Source organism: Cavia porcellus, unplaced genomic scaffold (genome assembly GCF_034190915.1).
Source record: "Cavia porcellus strain 051 isolate PalLab524CR breed Dunkin Hartley unplaced genomic scaffold, mCavPor4.1 scaffold_6, whole genome shotgun sequence".
Lineage (NCBI taxonomy): Eukaryota > Metazoa > Chordata > Mammalia > Rodentia > Caviidae > Cavia > Cavia porcellus.
Window position 1 is genome coordinate 66734230 of NW_026947489.1, and position 19833 is coordinate 66754062.

The window sequence follows — 19833 nt, forward strand, 5'->3', positions numbered from 1 at the left end:
CATGTGTATAGTGGAACGAACACTTCTACCACAAGGGGGAGTTTCAGTTCACCGACAAAGCAAGTCGGAGGAAAAGGGGATATGAAACTTTTTTGCTTAATATCCATCTTAAATAAATATTAGAGTGAAAATTTGAAGCTTAAGATTGTGTACTCTGCTTTCCTTGGCTCTTGGCAGTGTGATACACACTGCATCATTTTCTTTTCCCCTCTCTCCCTCCTTTGGTCTCCCTATTTATCTGACATTTGGCCATGCTAAAGGAGTAACAGTCACCATAGAAGAACAAAAGCACCACTTCCCACGTCATGTGGGCTACCAAACACAAAAGGTTTTCTTCACAATAATAAATCAAATTCCAAGGCTTCTTTAAAAGAGTCTGAAAAAACTAACCCCAGACATACAAACTCACAACAGGGATTATGATTAAGAAGATAAATTAGCAAACTTTCTGAAATGATAGGATGGTCTGGTGTTTTTTTTTTTTTTTTTTTCTGTCTTTTTGAAACAGGGTCTCACTATACAGTTCAGGTGGCCTTGAGCTCACTTTGTAGCCCAGGCTGATCTCAAACTCACAACGATCCTCCTGCCTCAGCCTCCCAAGTGCTGGGATTACAGGTGTGAGCCACCACACCCGGCTAGATGGTCTGTTTTCATAAAGCATGGGTTGCATGGGGCTTTGCACTTGTCAAAACTCATCCAATGGTACAACTAACAAAATTCATGAAATGGCATAACTGAGATTTTTAACTTTACTGTAGGTATATTCTACTAGACATAGCCCTGCTGGGGCATTCACAGTTTAGAAGGCAAGATCTTCTCATGAGCAGCTGCAGTGCTGAGGGAGCTTGAAGTTTGGGAAGACATATAAGCCAGAAGTTGGCCTCCACTGTGCCTCGCAATAACAGTGATCTCAAGAAGTAAAAACATGAAGCGCCTGCCTTGGAAGCAGGCAGTCGTGAGTTCGATCCCCAGTACCAATAAAAAGGAAAAAGAAGAAGAAGAAAAAAAAAAAAAAGAAGTAAAAACATGGCAGCAACCCAGGCCAGGATTTGCTTTTAATTATCTTCCCCGCAAACTGAAAAAGAGTAATCTATAGATTAATGTACTTGGGCTTTTGTGATACCTTCTCTTCCAAGAGCTCTGTAATCACACCCAGTTTTTTCCAGCAGCAACACAGAAAGGGTGGTTGACTTCAGGATTTGTATAAAAATCTACTTTTCAAAGTGTTAATCACAAAGAGAATTGTCACTAAAACAAGGACATTAAAGTCTAAATATAAAGTGAGGTGGCTTCTAAATTACAGTCCTGGGACATAAACAGAGTGTAAAATAAACAGAAAAGGACTTGACTGCTTCTAAGAAGTTCTTGTCAGGACAGAGTGGAATTTTGTCTACCACTGTATCAACCCACTCCCTCTCAGAAGCTTTTGTATCACCTCAGCTTTCCCTATGTAAATTGTCCACTTCAAGACAGGATGAAGAAACAAGATATAGAGGATATCTCTGGTAGTTCGGCCACCACCTTTTTCTACTTCAAGACAAGATGCTGGCAGAGTAAAGCTGTCAAGCTGCCATATGGGCTTAATGTCACTAAAAGCCCTAATAGTTTAGAAAACTTCATCAGCTGTTGTATGACAGGAAGGAAAAGTAGGTAGGGTATCACAGGGAACCCCTAAGGGAGGGTTTATGCCAGTGAGCTAAGGGTGATAGTCATATTTCTTGCATCAGAGTAAAAGTAGTTTTGTCTCATCATAAATATAAATACTCTTTATGTTGAAAAACCATAAGATGAAAAGAATATTTAGAAATCTAGGGTTTTGTCATTCAAACACAATTCTATTACCGTTTTGGTAAGTTTCCTCCCAGCCCTGTAGCAAGAGTTTTGTGCATTTCAAATTGTGTTCCCTTAAAAAATGGCTGTATAACATCTTATGAAGAGCCACCAAAATTTACAAAAAAAATCCTTAAGGTTAGAACTTTTAGATTGTTTCTGGCTCTTTAGTCTTACAACTGGACAATGCTATGTCCTTAACTTGCTTCTTTTTGTGATTTTATATATAGAACTTTCTGCTGCCTTAGAAGTTTTTTGGGTAGGTTATCAAGGTTATTCTTCTGAATGTTAAGTCTTTGAGTCATTCACCTTTTACTGAGCAAAGTTAAAGCTCTGGGTTCAAATCAAAGACAACACGAACCAGGCCTAGCAGCACATGCTGCTAACAGCACATGCATCCAACACTGTGCAAAGCTGAGGCAGGCGGATGGCAAGTTTGATCCTAGCCTGGCAACTTAGCAACTCAGTGAGACCCTGAATCAAAAAATAAAAAAGACCTGGCAGTCAGGTGTACTGGCGCACAACCAGTTAACTACTACCACTTTGGAGTTGGAGGCAGAAGGATTGCAAATTTGACCTCTGCCTGGGCAATACAGTGACTTAGATCCTGTCTCAAAATAAAAAAAAAGAGCTGGAGATGCAGCTCAATGCAAAGGCCCTGGGGGGTTCAATATCACAAAAACAAAACAAAACAACTACAAAAAGTCCCACCAAATACCATGTGAAAACACTAATAGAGGACACTGTTCTGCTTTTATTGAGGAATGGACAAGTTACGGAGCAAAAAACCAAATAAACAATTACTAATAAGAATACGTGCTCTGAGAAGTGAGAGACAAACGCTGATTCAGACTGAAGGGCTCTTGGATTGCCTCTGGGGAAAATAATTGTGGACCCCAGAGGGAAAAGCAGCCCAAATAACAGAAGGAAGAATGATTTAAGAACAGAAAAGCGCTAAGAAGTTTGAATTTGATCCTGAAAAGCACGGAGAGCTCACTGCATTAAATGAGATTTAAACGACACGGTCAGGTATGTGCATTGTAGAAAGAACGGTGTGGTAGTGATATACAGAATAAACTCACAGAGTGTCAAACATGAAACTGGTACCTCAGCTATCAAGTCAGAAGGGATAGAGGCAGAGGGAGAACATGGCGGACAGACAACAGCAACTACTGAAGGCTCTCTAAAGGCTTGGCTCAGAGGCCAGGAATGATGCGGACTAAGGAGATACGAACCAGTAGAGATATGCTCTGCTGACTCAGGAACGAAATGGGCTGAGAGAATCCAACTTAGAATACAGTCCTGGCGCTAAAATAGGAACAGAAAAGTCTCGGTGTGGAGGCTCGACCCCGCGCCTTTGGAAACTGCGATTTGGGTTTCCCGCCGCCCGGCGGCTGGCTGCCTCCACAGCGGCTCGGCAAGGAGAGACGCGCCGAGCTCTGGGAACGGGAGTCTGCGAACGGAGTCGGAAACAGGACGGACAAGGAGGAAAACTGACTGGTGGCGAGGTGAGCGAGAAACTGACTCCCTACCACAGTTTGACTCCAGCGGAGGTTTTTCTGGGCTCGGGCAGTCCTGTAAGAGCAGGGCGCGGTGGCAACTCCAGCCACACATTCCCCTCTCGGACGGGATTGGTGAAAAGCCCCTGGCCTGAGTGACGCTGCTGGCGGACTCCCTAGGCTGGCCTAACCCAGATCCCAGAGCCTGACGGTGGCCCGGAGGAGCGACTGACTCCCGCGTAGGCTGCCTCCTCCGCGACTCCCTGGTGCGCAGCGATGGGCGGGAACAACTAGCCGGCGCAATTTGATCAGGCTGTGGCTGACAGGCAGGGAAGCCGGGCCTCCTATGTAAGCTTGCATTTTATAAGGAACAGAAAATATGGGGAAGGGAAGCAACAAAAAAGGCTCCTCGGCCCCCAATCCTGAGAATCAGGCAATAGTGGACACCGCACCAATATACATTAAGCGCCATATAGAGAGCCTCATAGACCAATTCAGGAATGAAGTTATCAATGACCTGAAGCTAGAAGTATGCAGAATAGTTAGAGAAATGCTAAGCACCACCCAGGAAAAAGCAGATGGTGGAATGGAAGAACAGTAAAAGAGGGGAGAATTGCTTGATGGAGAAAACAGAGAAAGCATTGAGTATGTGAAGCAGGTGCAAAGGGACTATCAAGAAATTAAGAAGTCTATCCAAGACTGGCATAACAGCTTGAAAGAAACTAAGGACAGACTATCTGAATTGGAGGGCAGACTTGAAACATGGGAGAATGAAATGAAAAACTTCTTAAAAATAACAAAGAAACAAACAGCAATAATACAAAGACAAGAAGATGATAAGAGGAGCCATAACTTAAGGATTAAGAACATAAAAGAAGAAGTAGGGACACAAACAAGTGAACTACAAAAGCTACTCACAGAAATAATCCAGGAGAATTTTCCTAATTTAGCAAAAGGTAAAGATACTCAGATGTATGAGGCATACAGGACCCCAGCTACCTACAACCCTAACAGAGAAACACCCAGGCATATAATAATAAAAATTCCAGAAATTCAATACAAGAACAGAATATTAAAAGCTGTCAGAGACAAGAAACAGATCACTTACAAGGGAATACCCATCAGAATTACAGCAGATTTCTCTTCACAAACCATCAAATCACGAAGAGCGTGGGGAGAAATAATTCAAGCTTTGAAAGATAATAATCTCCAGCCAAGATTGAGATATCCTGCACAACTGTCCCTGGAAATTGATGGAAAAACGAGGTGCTTCCAGGATAAAGAGGAACTGGGGGAATTTGCAACCACCAATTCAACCCTACAGAAAGTATTGCAGGATATTCTAAAAAAAGAAAAATACAAAGAACACAGAAATAGTGGCGGGGAGGCCACAACGAATGGAGCAGAGAACAAAATGAAGAAGACAAACTGACAGCTACTGACAGAAAAAGAGCTCAACAGAAATGAGACAGAGAAGATTGGATGATAGGAACAGCTTTTTTTGGAGAAAATGACATCTTAATAGGTAATGCTGATTTAGTACCATCTTGTTTTGAAGTCTCATCTAGCTTTTGTTCTTCTGTCTCCAATGGTCTAAACAGGTTGTATCTTATTGGATTTTGTTATGTACGATAGTATAAGCAAAAACCTTTTAAAGACAAGGAGATTATACAGAGACCATTGTTCATTTTCTGTTAGTCGATTCTAAATACTCTATAATGCTGTCATTCTCTTAAATGGTTTTACATTGTTTTGATATACTTAATGCTACAGTATATGAAGTTGTACTCAAGGACTTCAGGGAGGGAGTCAATATGGTAACTATTTTTGGGTCAGGATTATCTGGTGGTGAAACACTATTCTGCTTAAATGGTTATGTTTTGATCTGCCCTGTTTCGCTGTTATGCCCTCTTTTTTCTCAATCTCCACTCCATTATTTACTTTTTTATTTTTATCCATTTAATTAAAGGGAAAAATATAGCAGGATATAATATAGTAACCCACTTTGACTTTCTATTATCTCGATTTGAAGCCCTGTATTACTCTCACCATCTTGTTTTTGACTGAGGTTCCTCTATTCTGTTTTGCTGGATAGTATCAGGTTCGAAAGTTTAGGCATCAGCTGAGAAGATAATGAGATTCATTATAACGCCCATTCTTGTTGACTTTTATCTACTTTTGAAGACCTACAATATCTCTAATGTTTTGGTTTTGTCGGTTTTATTCTTTACGGTTTTGTTCAATTGTATTACAACTAATGATATAGGCAATTCTATTAGAAATAGCGGGAGGCATTATGGTAACCATTGTTGATCACCTTGTATTATGTTTTTATATTATCTATTATGTCCACCCTTTTGACTTGACCGATTCTGTTCTGTTATGTCACATTTGGTTTTACTCTCTTCCAAAAAAGCAATAAGAACCGTGGGAGCAATGAAACCCAAAATGTGTAATAGTTACTGTACAAAAGAGAGGAAAAGAAAGTGCTCTAAACTATATAACTGCATGTATATTTAAATGTATAAGATAGAAAATGATATCACAGAGTTTTATTGGATCATTGAACAGAACTGTTTGCAGTATCATTGTTGGAATGTCCACTCTACAAGCTTTAATTTTGTGACTTGAACAATTATTTCTAAGATGGCAATATGTAATCCATTAACTAGTGATTTCCTACTGCGCATTTTTTTATTCTGTAAATCTGTATAACTTGTACCCCTTCACTGTTTTTTTTTCTTTCTTTTCTTTTCTCCTTAAATAAAAAAAAAAAGTCAGAAGGGATAAAGACATGAATGACTTTTTAAAAAATTAATTTTCTAGCTGGGTGTGGTGGCACATGCCTGTAATCCCCGTATTTGGAAGGCTAAGGCAGGAGGATCACTGCGAATTCAGGCCATTCTTGATGACCTAAGGAAGTTCAAGGCTTGCCTGCACTACATAGCAACACTCCCTCAAAAAAAATTTTTTTTGTTATATTTCTTAACTATTGTTAATTCATTCAGTTCAGAGACACTATGATTTTCTGCTAAACCCAATACATTTTAGTCTACTGAATCCAGCTTTCTAGAAGAATTTCAACTGCCAAATACACATGATTTTATTTTTTTTCAAATGTTTATACTCTATCTCTTACTGTACTGGCCAGAACAGTGTTTTGTTTTGTTTTTTGTCTTTTTGAGACAAGGTCTTGTGCAGTTCAGGCTGGGCTTGAGCTTACTTTGTAGTGCAGATCGGTCTCAAACTTGCAAATGATCCTCTTGCCTCAGGGTCCTGAGTGCCTGAGTGCTGGGATTACAGGTGTGTGCCACCATGCCTGGCTCTAGAACAGTGTTTATTAAAATCATTATCCAACTTATATGATTTTAGGTCATAGATTGAAAAATGGCTCAAAAGAAGAAAATGCATTCTGGAAATTATTTAAACTCTCCAAGAACTTAATATTATAAATCAGAAGCAACATAACAATGGTGGAAAGATTTGCTGTTTAACCCATGTTGTTGGAACAACTGGGTGTTCAGCTGGCTTTTGATTCAGCGCAGAACTGATTCCTACCACAGAGTTGCAATCCTGTTCAGATGAGCCACATAGTTTTAAAAAACAGGGTATCACATTTATTCCAGATGTGAGAGGAAGATAAAATCCTGTCTAAACTCAAAAAGCCTATATATATATAGTAAAATACGACATATGTATAGCCAGTAACCATATTCCTTTGGATAAATGGTCAAGGGAGATGAGCACCTTACACATGATGGAACAGAAACAGTAAATTATCATTTGAAACACTGCAAAATCTCTCATGAAATTAAATGTTATCTGGAAAACCATATAAAAAATGCATGGCAGCTGGGCACAGTAACACATGCCTTGATCCCAGCACTCTGGAGGCTGAGGCACAAGAACCACAGGTTCGGTTCAAGTCCTACTTGGGATACTGAGTGAGACACTCTCAAAATTACCAAAAAAAAAGGTGGTGGGGAGGAGGGGCACTCAGGTCAGTGAGGAGCCCCAGGTTCAGTCCTCAGCCCTGGGCGGAAGGGAAGCAACAGCAGTTACATATACACACGTGTCATGCACACATGCAAGCAGCACACACTCTGAGCTAAATCAATTCATCTTGAGAAACTATATCTCTAAAGAAGACTGAGTTATTTGTTTATTGAGTACAACTATTTATAACAGGGAAAAAAATGAAAGTATTTTAAGATCTTAAAAAAAGCAAATGAGCTACTTAGAGGATGGCAACAAGATAGAGCTATTTTTGTTTTTGCTGGGTGCTGAACCCAGGACTTGGTGCACGGTAGCTCAAGTGCCCTACACTGAAATACACTCCCAGCTTCCATGTAGTCCACACTATCTTGCCTTAAGGACTGAACTCGGCCTTCACACTGAAATACACCCCAAACCCTTTTTGTTTTTCTATTTTGAGACTGGGTTGCCCCATACACTTCCCAGGCCAGACCTAGACATGTGATCCTTTTGCTTTGGTCTCCCAAATGCTGGGATCACAGATGTGCCTCACCATACCTGGCTCCACACAGGTTTTTTTTAAAGAACAGATATAGGGATGCAAATCACTACAAGTATAAAGAGAGGAAACAGAAATAATGTTTTTTTTTAAAAGATTTGTACATGTCTATATGAATTAAGGAGGATACAGAGTGAGTGTCTTATCCTCTTATCGAGGTATAGTGTATATGTCTATTCAGAAGCCAACCTGGCCCTATTCAACCAAATGCACACGTTATCTTCTCCCAACATAATGATTTAGTAGGCGCCATCACCCCAGTAACTGCCATCATAAGCACGTATTCTTTGTATCATCACCCAGGTTTCACTTACAGTGAGAGTGGCAAGTGACATAAAGCCGATCAGGTTATTCCAAACTTTATCGATATCCTTCAGTAACTGCTGGAGTTTCTCACTGCACACTGCAGTGGCTTTTATCCCCAGTTCCACACGCTTGGTTACTCTGTATACCTCAACAACTCCTGGCAGGGTGAGAGAGTACAGTTAGGTGCTGGGAGAAAACAATGAGCAAAACAAACATGTTATGTCTTGTTGCTATCTTGGTTGGAATTAAGGAAGGTATCAGGATAGAGGTGAACCCATAATTCTTTGACAAATCCAACTGTCTGTCATCAGTCAGTTCTGCAGTGCAGCTTACTGGTAAAAGCACAGATTTTAATACTACTTGGATTCATATTCCTCCTCTAGTTCTTACTAGCCATGTATTCTTGGGCAAATCATATAACCTCTCTACCTCAGTTTCCTCATCTGTAAAGGTGGGGTAACAGTATTTTCTCAAAAGCTAGATGAGGAATAAGTGGGTTAATGCTGTGAAAGTCTTAAAACAGTGCCAGAACAGCAGGCATTGTATAACTTATTAGCTTTTTTTTCCTCCCAGGTTTATGAGTTTCTGTTTGAACCTGGGAAATCCCATTAAGCTTAATGAGAATGGGAACAATGAGTTTAAGAGAATCTAAATGTTAATATTATCACAGCATAATTAAAGAAGTCTCTCAGCCTTATGAATCCTCAAGAATTTATAAATTCATAGCTTCACATATCTTTTTACATTTAACAGGATGTAGAATGGTTCTCTTCCTGTGGTTTTAAGTTGGGACTACACTCTTTAAGCAAGAACAAGAAGTGCCAAGTAACTCTACAATCCAAGGACAGCTGTGAGACTCATCCCTACCCTTGTATATGACAGTCACAAGACATTACCCTAGCTTTCATAAATGAATGCTGGGGAATTCCAGGGGATTATCAGCCTTGCATAGAGCACTATGGCTTTTCCTCTTCTTTCCCCAAGTGAAGGGCAGGAACTAAGAAGTGACAGAACTTCTAAGAGAATCTTCTGTAGGTTTTAGGAGCCCTGTTGGAGGGAAAGACATGCACAACATCTTCTGGTGGTCATCTGCTAATGCAGTAGAATTTTCTGCTTGCATGAGTGGGAAACTAGAGTGAGGGACAAGTCGGATAGAGACTCCACCCCTTCAGCTGCTCAGCCAGCAAAGACTCTGAGTGCTCTGTGTACCACACAATAGACTGGGTGCCAGGACACAGCAGTGGAGAAAATGGATCACTTGGAGGTTTGTTGTAGTGAAGAGAGGGAGACAGAACAAGATCAGTAAAATATGTACAGTATTAAAGGTGACCCAACCAATGAAAAACCAAGAGAGGAGGCCAGAGAGCAGGGCATGGTGGTGCACGCCTGTAATCCCAGCACTTGGAAGGTCCGGGCAGGACAAGCACCCTGAGGTAGAGGCTAGCATGGATCACAATCAGTTCAAGGTGAGCCTAAATCATATAGCAAGCCCCTGTCTCAAAAAACACAGAAAATGAAGCTTCAAGTTGGACTGGGGTTTAACAGCTGAAGATGACCAGGAAGTAAAGGAATCTGTTTATGCCATTAAGTGGCACAGAGGAAAAATTCACAGAGGATAGTAAGGAATTGAGTGGAAATAAATGATATAATTTTAGGGGCTGGGGATTTAGCTCAGCGGCATAAGCGCCTGCCTTGCAAGCAGGCAGTCGTGTGTTCGATCCCTGGTACCGATGAAAACGAAAAAAGACCAAAAAAAAAAAAAAAAAAAAAAGACATAATTTTAATGTCTCACTAGTTCAGATTCTTTGATAAATCAGGTGCAGATTATCATTTACATTGTTGTTATTACACATAACAAAGACATGAAAACACAGCTGTAGGGACCTTAAGTCAAACAGCTGTTACTACTTGTAACTTAAATGTCCTTCTCTACAAATGCAGATGCTTTTCAGTGAAGCTGTATGCAGCGTGTGATCTTATAATGTAAGTGAAAACTAGTATTAAATAAAGTACATACCTAATAAATATTCCATGCCTTGAGCTGACTGAATAACTTCTGTACAAACAGCACTACTACTAATTCCATTTAAGGTATCATTTGCTTTCTTAATGACCTATAAGAAATGAAATCGTATCATATATAACCAAGAAAGGTCACTACAAATCAATTTATTATTAGTAGAAAATGCAATGGAAAAGCTAGGGAGTGTGGCAAACCAGGAGTGACTGATGTGTATATAAGACTGCGCTGAAAGAAATCTGAGAATCTAATTTTAATCTTGAAGAAACAACCCTCTATTTCTTTGAAAGAGAAAATGGCAATAGTTTTTACTTTAAATATTTTCATGTAAGGCAAAGTAATATCTCTTTTATTCCTTAAACAGTGACAGATGAGGGGGAACAACTCATCTGTTATAATAAACATGAAAAAAAACTTACTTAGGACATATGATTTTCCTGTTACACAGGCTGCAAAATAAGATTCCCCTGAAGTTTGCCTCTGTCCATTCCAAAAGGGAAGACAAAATGGCAGAGAACACTTACATATGTGTGGACACAAATGTGACATACTCACATCCAGGGCACTCCCCAGGCATCTCTGCCATTCATACGCGTATCTCTCATTTTCCTGTGGATTTTAGCAAAAGAACTGGGTTAAACAGGTAAGCCGAGGATCCTCTACTTATGACTTCTGTCAGCGCAAAAGAGCTTGGAAGACTCCTTTTTACTAAAATCAGTCTTATAAATGCACTTTTTTTTTAACCCACTGATAATTATTTTAAATTACTAGTACATGTGACTTCTGAGCACATGACCTGTGAATGAGGAAAATGATTTATGGCAGTTTCCTCTCTGTAAAGGCCTTTTTTTTTTTGGAAACAGGGTCTTGCTGTTCACTCTGGCCTTGAACTTGCAGCATTCTCCTGCCTCAGCCCCTGGAGTGCTGGGGTTATAGGCATGCAACACCATGCTCAGCTTGTAATGACTGTCTGTGTGTTTCAGTTAGTAACGGTGTCAGCCCTTCTTCAAAGTTACTTACCATGGAACTATCCAGTACAAGAGCTGATGCCAATACATTGATTTTCCATGCCACCACCATAATGCTAACTATGCGTGCACGTGCATACATGCACATGTCACAAGGACCAGGGAAAGGAGAGCTAAGTGTGTTGCTACAGGAGGAAGATAACATGGGACTAAACTTAGCAAACACAAGCTCCAGAACATTTTCCTCCTCACCTACACTTGATGTGCTCACATTGAGTAAAACAGTAAGGAGCTCCAGTGGTATAATCAATTAGCACACAGTATTTAGGTAACAGTAGGGCGATAAAATTGGCACTCAAAAAAAACACTCCAAATATTCTCCTAGAAATCCCATGAATACTTTCAGTTTTAGGGTCTCTGACTATTTCAGTGGAAGACACACCTGAGAAGTGCTTTCACCTACAGCTAATGTTACCAGTCTCCCATTTCGATTATCTTTTACATCTGCTGCCTATGCCCCCCTCCCCATCACCTCCCCATATGAGAGCTGAGTCTTCAAGACTCGTCTGGTTTTTTACCTGCTATTCTGTAGAAAAAAAGACCCTACTCACCTCCACCTCTCCAGTCAGATCTTTGTACTTGTCACGGATGACAGGCAGAGCTGGCTTCTCATTCAGAGTGTTGGAACGGTCTCTGAAAGGCTGCTCCAGAGCTGGAGAAGGAGAAGACCGGCTAATTTCTTTATCACCAAGGCTCAAGCTCCTCTTGTGTGATCCTGGAAGGAGTGGATGATACATTGAAAGGTTTTGATTACTCAGCTAAGCTCAAGCAGAGGTTCTTTATACTCTCTCAGTACAAGTGAAGTCCATGGTCTCTTCTATCAGGATGAGATTAAAGCAGAAGAGGTAAACTCTTCTGAGACAGTCAGTCAAGTGAAGTAAATGATACTTGAGTCAGCTGGAGACAGAAGTGGTGGGGACTGGGGCAAACTGGGAGAGTCTGCCTATCTATGGGGAGTATCAATGCTAAGCAGCAATTGACTGTCAAGATATGGGAAAGAAGCCTAGTGTCACCATCTATTATGATTTTTCAAGAAAAGCTAGAAACCCAGATTTTGAAATCTCATAATTTTAAAATATTAGCAGCGACTTCACATTTTACACATCAAAACATCTGCAAGCTGGATGCAGATCCATGGTCATAACTTTGCAGCCTCTGGATTAAGACACTGTGATATAACTGTGGCTATATCATGCTGGCTCCTTTTTACTAAAAAAAAAATAGAAGATACTGCCTGGTTTTCTTAGCTTTTTTTTTTTTAAAGTACCGGGTATTAGACCCAAGACTTGGCACTGAGTTACAACCCCAGCACTTTTTTGTTTTGAGACAGGGTCTATTAAATCTTTAAACTGCACAGGCTGGGCTTGGACTTCTGATCCTCTTGGCTCAGCCTCCCAGGAAGCTGTGATTACAAGAGTGCATCAAGACATTTGGCTTAGTCTGTTTTTTAAACAGCGTACTTCTAAGCAATCAAGTCAATGAATATATATATATACACACACACACACACACACACATACATACAGTTAGTCCAAAAGTAGTTGTCTAACATATACTGATTTGACTTCAATTCAGTTTCAGAGGAATCTTTATTTCAATTATCTGTCATTGATATTGATTTCAAAAGATGGAATATTTATTCCCTGCTAAACTAGGAGCCAATATTTTCTTCTTAAGGAAGAATCTGTAAGATTCACGTTAGTAAAATCTACCTTGACACTACTCACCTTGAACAGAAAGGTCAAAAGTTGCTAGCTCACTTTTGATCATTTCTTCACTGGACTTCATTTTGCTTTGTGAATTGGCTACTAAAAAGTCAAATTTGCTGATTTTGGGCTTTTCACTTTGAAACTCTCCAAAGTCATCTGAACATTCTTTGGGTGTTTCAAGAGAGGCGCCACTGGAAGCTGGGCTTGGACACGCGTTCTCTTGGTTCTGTTCCGCTATGGACAGGTCCTGTCTTGTGAAATCTTTACAGTCTCCACTTTCATATTCCTTTTGCTCATTTGTCTGAGGAATCATCTCTGTAAAACTGGCAAAAGCTGGGAAGGTAGACTCTGAAAGACTGTCTTCACTTGCAAAGGTGGTTACTTTGGATAGAGACGGCTGGGTGATGTTTTCAGAACTGCCAAATGATGTCTCTTTCTTTTGAAGAACTGCGGCAGCTGAGGAGGATCCCCTTCCTGCTGAGAGGACAAATGGAGAAAGTTTTCTGCCCTGAGATGCATCATCCCTGTCTGACCAGTCATAGCTCGTAAGTGTGCTCATGGCAAAACTGCTACTGTAGTTTCCAAAAGCAGCATATTTTAAGTCCTCTATATCTGAAAGGGAAATAAGACCCCAAAATTAGATGCAAACTTGTAATTTAGGCAAAATGCCTAGCACATTTGATTAGTTTTATGTACAATGGAGTAACTAAACTCAGAGCTTGTACCAAAATTAAAGAAATTAGATTGTGATATCTGATCTTAAAAAACCCAAGTTAACCCTGAGTTAAAAAGAATTACGTTTTTTGTGTATAAAAATTACCAAAAAAGATAGGCTCATCTACCAAGGTATGTACTCTTCAGATTAAGGTCATTTCATAAACTGCTCCTTTATAAATGTACTAACATATTCCCTTCCTAAAATATGTCTCCTTTTCTCTGGACTTAGTTGGAAAATGTTCCTTTAATATACAACTGCATGAATATATATGAGAAACTAATTAAAAATTGACAGCTATTCAAACTAAAGTACAAATGATGTCATTTAACTGTTAATAAGTCATTAGGAAGTTTGTCTCAGGAAGGGCCAAATATGAGATTTTAATCAAGCAATCACTTACCTAGTTGTTATTTTGGTCAATTTGGACATCATATTGCTGTGATGGAGTATGAGGAAAGAAAAATTAATCTAATCTATTTTAGCTCTTAAAAAAATAGAAGCAAAGGTCTGGAACTTATTAGGCACTTATTTCTGCTTCAACTATGCACCTTTCCCAATTTAAAAAAGGGAGGAATTCTAGTCTCACTTTTTTTATTTTACAAAATAAAGTTTATCGAAAACAGATGCTTCATTATACAAAACATTCTTAATTTATGTTTAAATAATTTATGTTTAAAAATGTTTAAGATACCATAAAACAGAAAGCATGTTTTATATTTAGAGAGATCTGAATTCAACTCTGCTACCTACTTAGTGATGAACACTAAGACAAATTACTTCATGTTTCTGAATGGCTTGCTTATCTGTAAACCGAGGAAAACTTAGAAGGGCCGTGTTAGCGTAATCAACTGTGGCAACGTGCATGGAAGGCCAGCTCACAGTTTAGTGAGCAATACGTAATACAGTAGTGGTTGTTCAGTACAGTTGCCACTAGGCCACAATCTGACATTTAGATGCTGCTTCAAGGCCTAAGATGGAATTATCTTAAGAAAAAATAAAAAAGCCAATCCATCACTTTAATGTTGTTAGTAGGGAAAAAGTTTCTTGCTCACTTTCAAAAAGTAAAACCAGCTGAGGCTGAACATAGGCGGTGTGGACACACCTTTCATAGCAGCATGGTTCACTCGGTTGGGCTGATAAGCATTCATTCATTTTAGTCTCTCTGTATGGGGAAAGAAGGCTGAATGCCTCTGACAATCACATATGTGATTTACAAGGGAAGAGTTCCAAAATTTGGTGACCTAGATTTTTATAATTCCATCGATAGGTAAACCAATCCTGAATCTTTTTTTTTTTTCTTGCTTTCATAGTAATTCTGAGGCCAGGGATTTAGCTCAGTGGCATAAGTGCCTGCCTGGCAAGCACGAGGTCATGAGTTCAATCCCTGGTACCAAAAAAAAAAAGACCCTAATACCATAGTAATTCTGCATAGCTTATGAAAGGTAGGAAGCTCCTAACATTTCCATAGCTCTTCTAACAGTATACTCCTAATCTCTTTCTCTATGTTCTGTTAATGTCACTAAGTTAATAATAATGCTAGAAAAAGCCAACCAGTGAAAAGTATCTCTTACTGAAAGATGTACATTTTAAAATCTATTTTGCAAATGATACCCTTTAAATATGGTTTATTCAATAGAAGGGAAAAATGCAAGTGAAAAGTTATATTTTAGGATGAATGAAATTAGACTTTAGGCAAAATGCTTTCCTAGTCTCTATGGTAGCCCCTGTCACACCATTTAAAGGAGTCAGAAAGTGTCCAGAATCAAGTGAGGTGACACTCAGGAGACACAGTTAATCACAAGACTAGGCGTCAAGGAATACATGCATGAAAGTGTTTCACTAGACACATATTCTTCTTATTACAGCAAATGAGAAAGCTCTTTTGGGAAACAAAAGAATTGCTTCCAGAATCTCATCAATTAGAGGGTAGCAATTTTCCTAGAGACCAAAGATAAATTTAATAAAATGACAACTCCAGATCAAACACTACAATCAATATTGCTATGGTAATAAAAAGATACTTTTGTGCAATATGCAGGAAAGAAATTTTTAAAAATTTGAAATGATTTTAAAAATTTGAAATGACGTAAAAAGGCAGTAAAAGCACTAAGAGATTACCATTGCTGAAGAGCTTTTAAGCATTTTTCTAACTACATGGATCTTCCATAAATCCTATTTTTATTAAAAATGATATGCTTATAACATTTTGCCTAACAGAACCCACAGAAATGACCAAATGAGGCTGGGGATTTAGCTCAGTGGCATAAGCCCCTGCCTTGCAAGTACATGGTCCTGAGTTTGATCCCCGGTACTGATTAAAAAAAAAAAAAATGACCAAATGAAAGACTAAAAAATAAATAAATAAATAAATAATAAAGCCTTACAATAAAATATCTTAAGCTTAAAAAAGTAAGTAAATATAAAATGGGCGAGGTGGCAAAGGCCTGAAATTCCAGCACTTGGGAGGCTGAAGCAGGACTGCAGAGTTTGAGGCCAGCCTGGGCCACATAGTGAGATTGTCTCAAAAAAACAGAAAGTATATACACAAGATTCACTAAAATTAAGCCTTGATGTTGATTTTAAATTTACTTTTTCAATTGGCTGGCTACTACAGGGTGAAACAAGTAATTCACTGAAGTGCTTTTGAATACATAAGTACTAAAACTGACATTCCCTAAGGAATATAAGGCAGAACACTTACATAACAACTATTCTACACCTGTTTATAAACAATATAAATGTACTATTTCTTGGCATAATAAATGTTTGTAAACTATTTTCTACGAAATTATGTGGTTGTCAATTCATTGAAAGTAGGTTAAAGCAAGAAAATTCCTCATTTCCTGTGTTAACAGTTCCACATTTTCTAAGAAGTACAGTTGTATGTATTATTATACTGTGCTTTTAAAAATATTAAAGATTATGTAATACCTACAACATAAGTGACAGAAGACCTGTCTGGAAAAATGATGTGGAATAACCCATACTTCATTTGTAATCATTGAAGTTACAATAAACAGTTTTTTGCAGTTTGATAGTTGAATTGTGAAAATTGCAAGAGAAAAAGAAAAAGAAAATGGAAAATGAATGCAATAAAATGAACAGAGAATCAGTACTGTCTTCCCTACTCCTCTGGAGAACTGGGCTCTGCTAAGTTCAACTGCAATTGCACACAGATAAAATAGAGAACTCTGTGCTCTGACACATGTATTTGTTTGCAACCAGGAATGTCCTATTACAAAAAACAAAGAAATAAGCTATACAATCTGCTTTCCATCATAGATCACAAATCAAGAATGAATTTCTATTATATGTTGATATGTAGCCCTATCAGTTTCTTCTGAAACTTCTATTCAAATCCCTTTTGATTGATGTTGTACATTGAAAACAACGTATTTCTAAGAATGTGAGCTGCTGCTACAGGACACAAAAGGCCATCCCTACTCCTGTGAACATTTTCTAAAGTTGTATATGCTTGGGGATTAAGAATTATCAGGTCTTGAGCCAGAGATTTAGCTCAGCGGCATAAGTGCCTGCCTTGCAAGCACATGGTCATGAGTTCAATCCCCAGCACCAAAAAAAAAAAAAAAAAAAATTCTGGGTTTTGAGGAAGGTATTTAGGAAAAGAAGAAAGGAAGTACGTGTGTAAATTTCACCAATTTCAAGTAGCAATAACAATGCTCACTGAACTAAGGAAGAAGTATCTTTTTGTTTCTAACAGATTTAATCCATACTTCCTTACTGAAAAGCAAACCATTACGTATCTGTATATTCTGTATGCTGCCATTTCCCTCCACTTGTGGGCCTATTCTACTTTAGAGTAAATTCTGTATTAACTATAAAATCTGATTTGCCTGTGTTCTGTAAGTCCCAAACCCCCTAAGTATTGAAGAAAATAAGGAACAAAAGTGACCACAGTATAGTGTGACAGGTTATAGAATGCTGTTGTATAATTGCTTTTCAGTATTTTCCGATCTGTACAAAAATCTTTCACTCTTTTTTTTGTCCTGACTTCCATAATGCTATGGTTTAAATTATACCCATATTATCTTCAGGTTTCTGTGTAGGTTCAACAAAGAAAGGTGGTAATCCTATGGATATTTTAAGTCAGAGGAGACTAAATGGTCAAGGAATGTTAGGACACACAGCGGGTCTGAAACCAACAATGAAAACATCATTAAAATGATATCAAGTGAGCACAGAAGATAGCAATTTCAACTGAGGCCTTTTGGCCAAGCAAGGGAGAAGGCAGAATTGATAATATCCTCCTGTAGTACAGCATATAACATTTTTATGTTCTCAAGGTTTCTGAGCCAATATTTTCTGAAATAATTTATCAAAAATACTCAAACACAACAAAAAGGTGGAAGCAGTTTTCTAAAAAGTAAAATAATATCACTTAATGGTACAAGTGCTTGCCAATTGTACACAAGGCCCTGGGTTCACTCCTCATATGGCAAATAAAATAAACAAATTTAAAAAGCAGCTGGGTTGCATGCCTGTGGACCTAGTTACTGAGGCTGAGATGGGGCTTGAAATCAGCCTGGATAATATACAATGCGTCCTCATCTCAAAAAAAAAAAATCATAAAATAATTAGATTTTTTGAATTAATTTAGGATTTAGCACAGCTTTGATTACCAGTATTTCTTCTGTGCTGCTACTTCTAAAACCCAGCAGAGGTTGTAACGTGAACAGTAGAGTGACTGTAGCACATAAATATGTTCGTATAATTTCCCTCTCAGGCACTGATACAGTAGTCAACCGTTAACCACGCATCCCGTATTTTACTTGACATTTGGGAAAACACTTCTCTTTTTGTTTGTTTGAAACTATTAGTATAGAAATCTTCAACTTTTTTTTTTTTTTTTTTTTTTTGGTACCAGGGATCAAATTCATGACCTCACACTTAGCAGGCAAGCACTTAGCCGCTGAGCTAAATTGCCGGCCCAACTCAACTCTTTATTACAAAAAACTACACTATTGTATTCGGACTACGAAAACTACCTCTAAAAGTAATCCGACATTTAGCAAAAACTAATTGCTTAATTTATGAATGTACACAATACACTGATAGCCACTTCTGCTCAGAAAGGAATTAAAATAATGCAGTCTTAGATGGACAGGGAACTTTTTTTTTTTGTCTTTTTCTTTTTTTTTTTTTTTATCGGTACCGGAGATCGAACTCACGACCACACACTTGCAAGGCAGGCACTTATGACGCTGAGCTAAATCCCCAGCCCTGGACAGGGAACTTCTAAATGCAGGGGAGCTGGTATTATCACTAAATGGAGGCTACAAGGCATTTTTCTTCCAAATTTGCTACCAGCACTCATAATTAAAATGTAATGCATCATACAAGGTTTTCTAAACCAATGTTACTCAACTTCCAAATTTCTAACACAGTATGCCTTGAAAATCACTGTAATTTGAATGGCAAGCACAGCTTTTTTAAAGAGTTAATTTAAACCCCAACAAGTAACTTTCTTTTTCAACTGGTATACTTCAGATATGAAAGTGATCTTTAAGGAATGTTATTTAAAAAATCTTCATTTTCAATGGTCTAATTTCCTTTTTTCCTCAAATTCTTAAAAAAAAAAAAACCCTAAGAATGAAGATCTTTGAAATAAAAATTTTAAACCACTGAAATAATTCTTTTCCACAAAGGTTTTATCTGGTTTGCATTTCTGACCTGAAAAAAAACAGTGTCATTTTCAAGGTTTCTATGTACAATATTCTTTTTTTTTTTTTGTCTTTTTCGTTTTTACCGGTACCAGGGATCGAACTCACAACTGCCTGATTGCAAGGCAGGCACTTATGCTGCTGAGCTAAATCCTCAGCCCCTATGTACAATATTCTAAAATGGAGAAAATACAGTGGTATCTAAGTGTGATCTATTGTTAATGTTCAGTGGCCCGTCCACAAATTGTTTTCTTAAAAATGAAAATAGGGGGCTGGGAATTTAGCTTACCACTTCAAGTGTTTGCTTGGTAAGTGCAAGGTCATGAGTTCAATCCTTAGTTCAAAAAAAAAAAAAAAAAAAAAAAAAAAAAAAAAAAAAAGAATAATTTAAACCTTTGTCTGACACATCTCAGACTTTTTGTATCACGAGTGAAAAAAACACTGAGGAGCCAGGGATTTAAGCTCAGTGGCTCAAGTGCTTGCCTGGTAATTATAAGGTTGTTGTTGT

At 38.4% G+C, this 19833-nt stretch overlaps 1 protein-coding gene across 14 annotated transcripts in view; it reads right to left on the reverse strand.

Moving 5' to 3' along the window:
* Synrg (synergin gamma) overlaps positions 1-19833 on the reverse strand; it is an 88763-nt gene that overhangs the window by 16463 nt on the left and 52467 nt on the right. For 13 of the 14 annotated variants that reach the window (XM_063249619.1, XM_063249612.1, XM_063249618.1 and 10 more), the window contains 5 exons: positions 12945-13538; positions 11769-11932; positions 10745-10798; positions 10187-10283; positions 8178-8326 (listed from right to left, as the gene is read on the reverse strand). In XM_063249619.1, coding sequence (XP_063105689.1) covers positions 8178-8326; positions 10187-10283; positions 10745-10798; positions 11769-11932; positions 12945-13538 — 1058 coding nt within the window. The remainder of the gene's footprint in view (positions 1-8177; positions 8327-10186; positions 10284-10744; positions 10799-11768; positions 11933-12944; positions 13539-19833) is intronic. The other variant, XM_063249608.1, reaches the window with a different exon arrangement.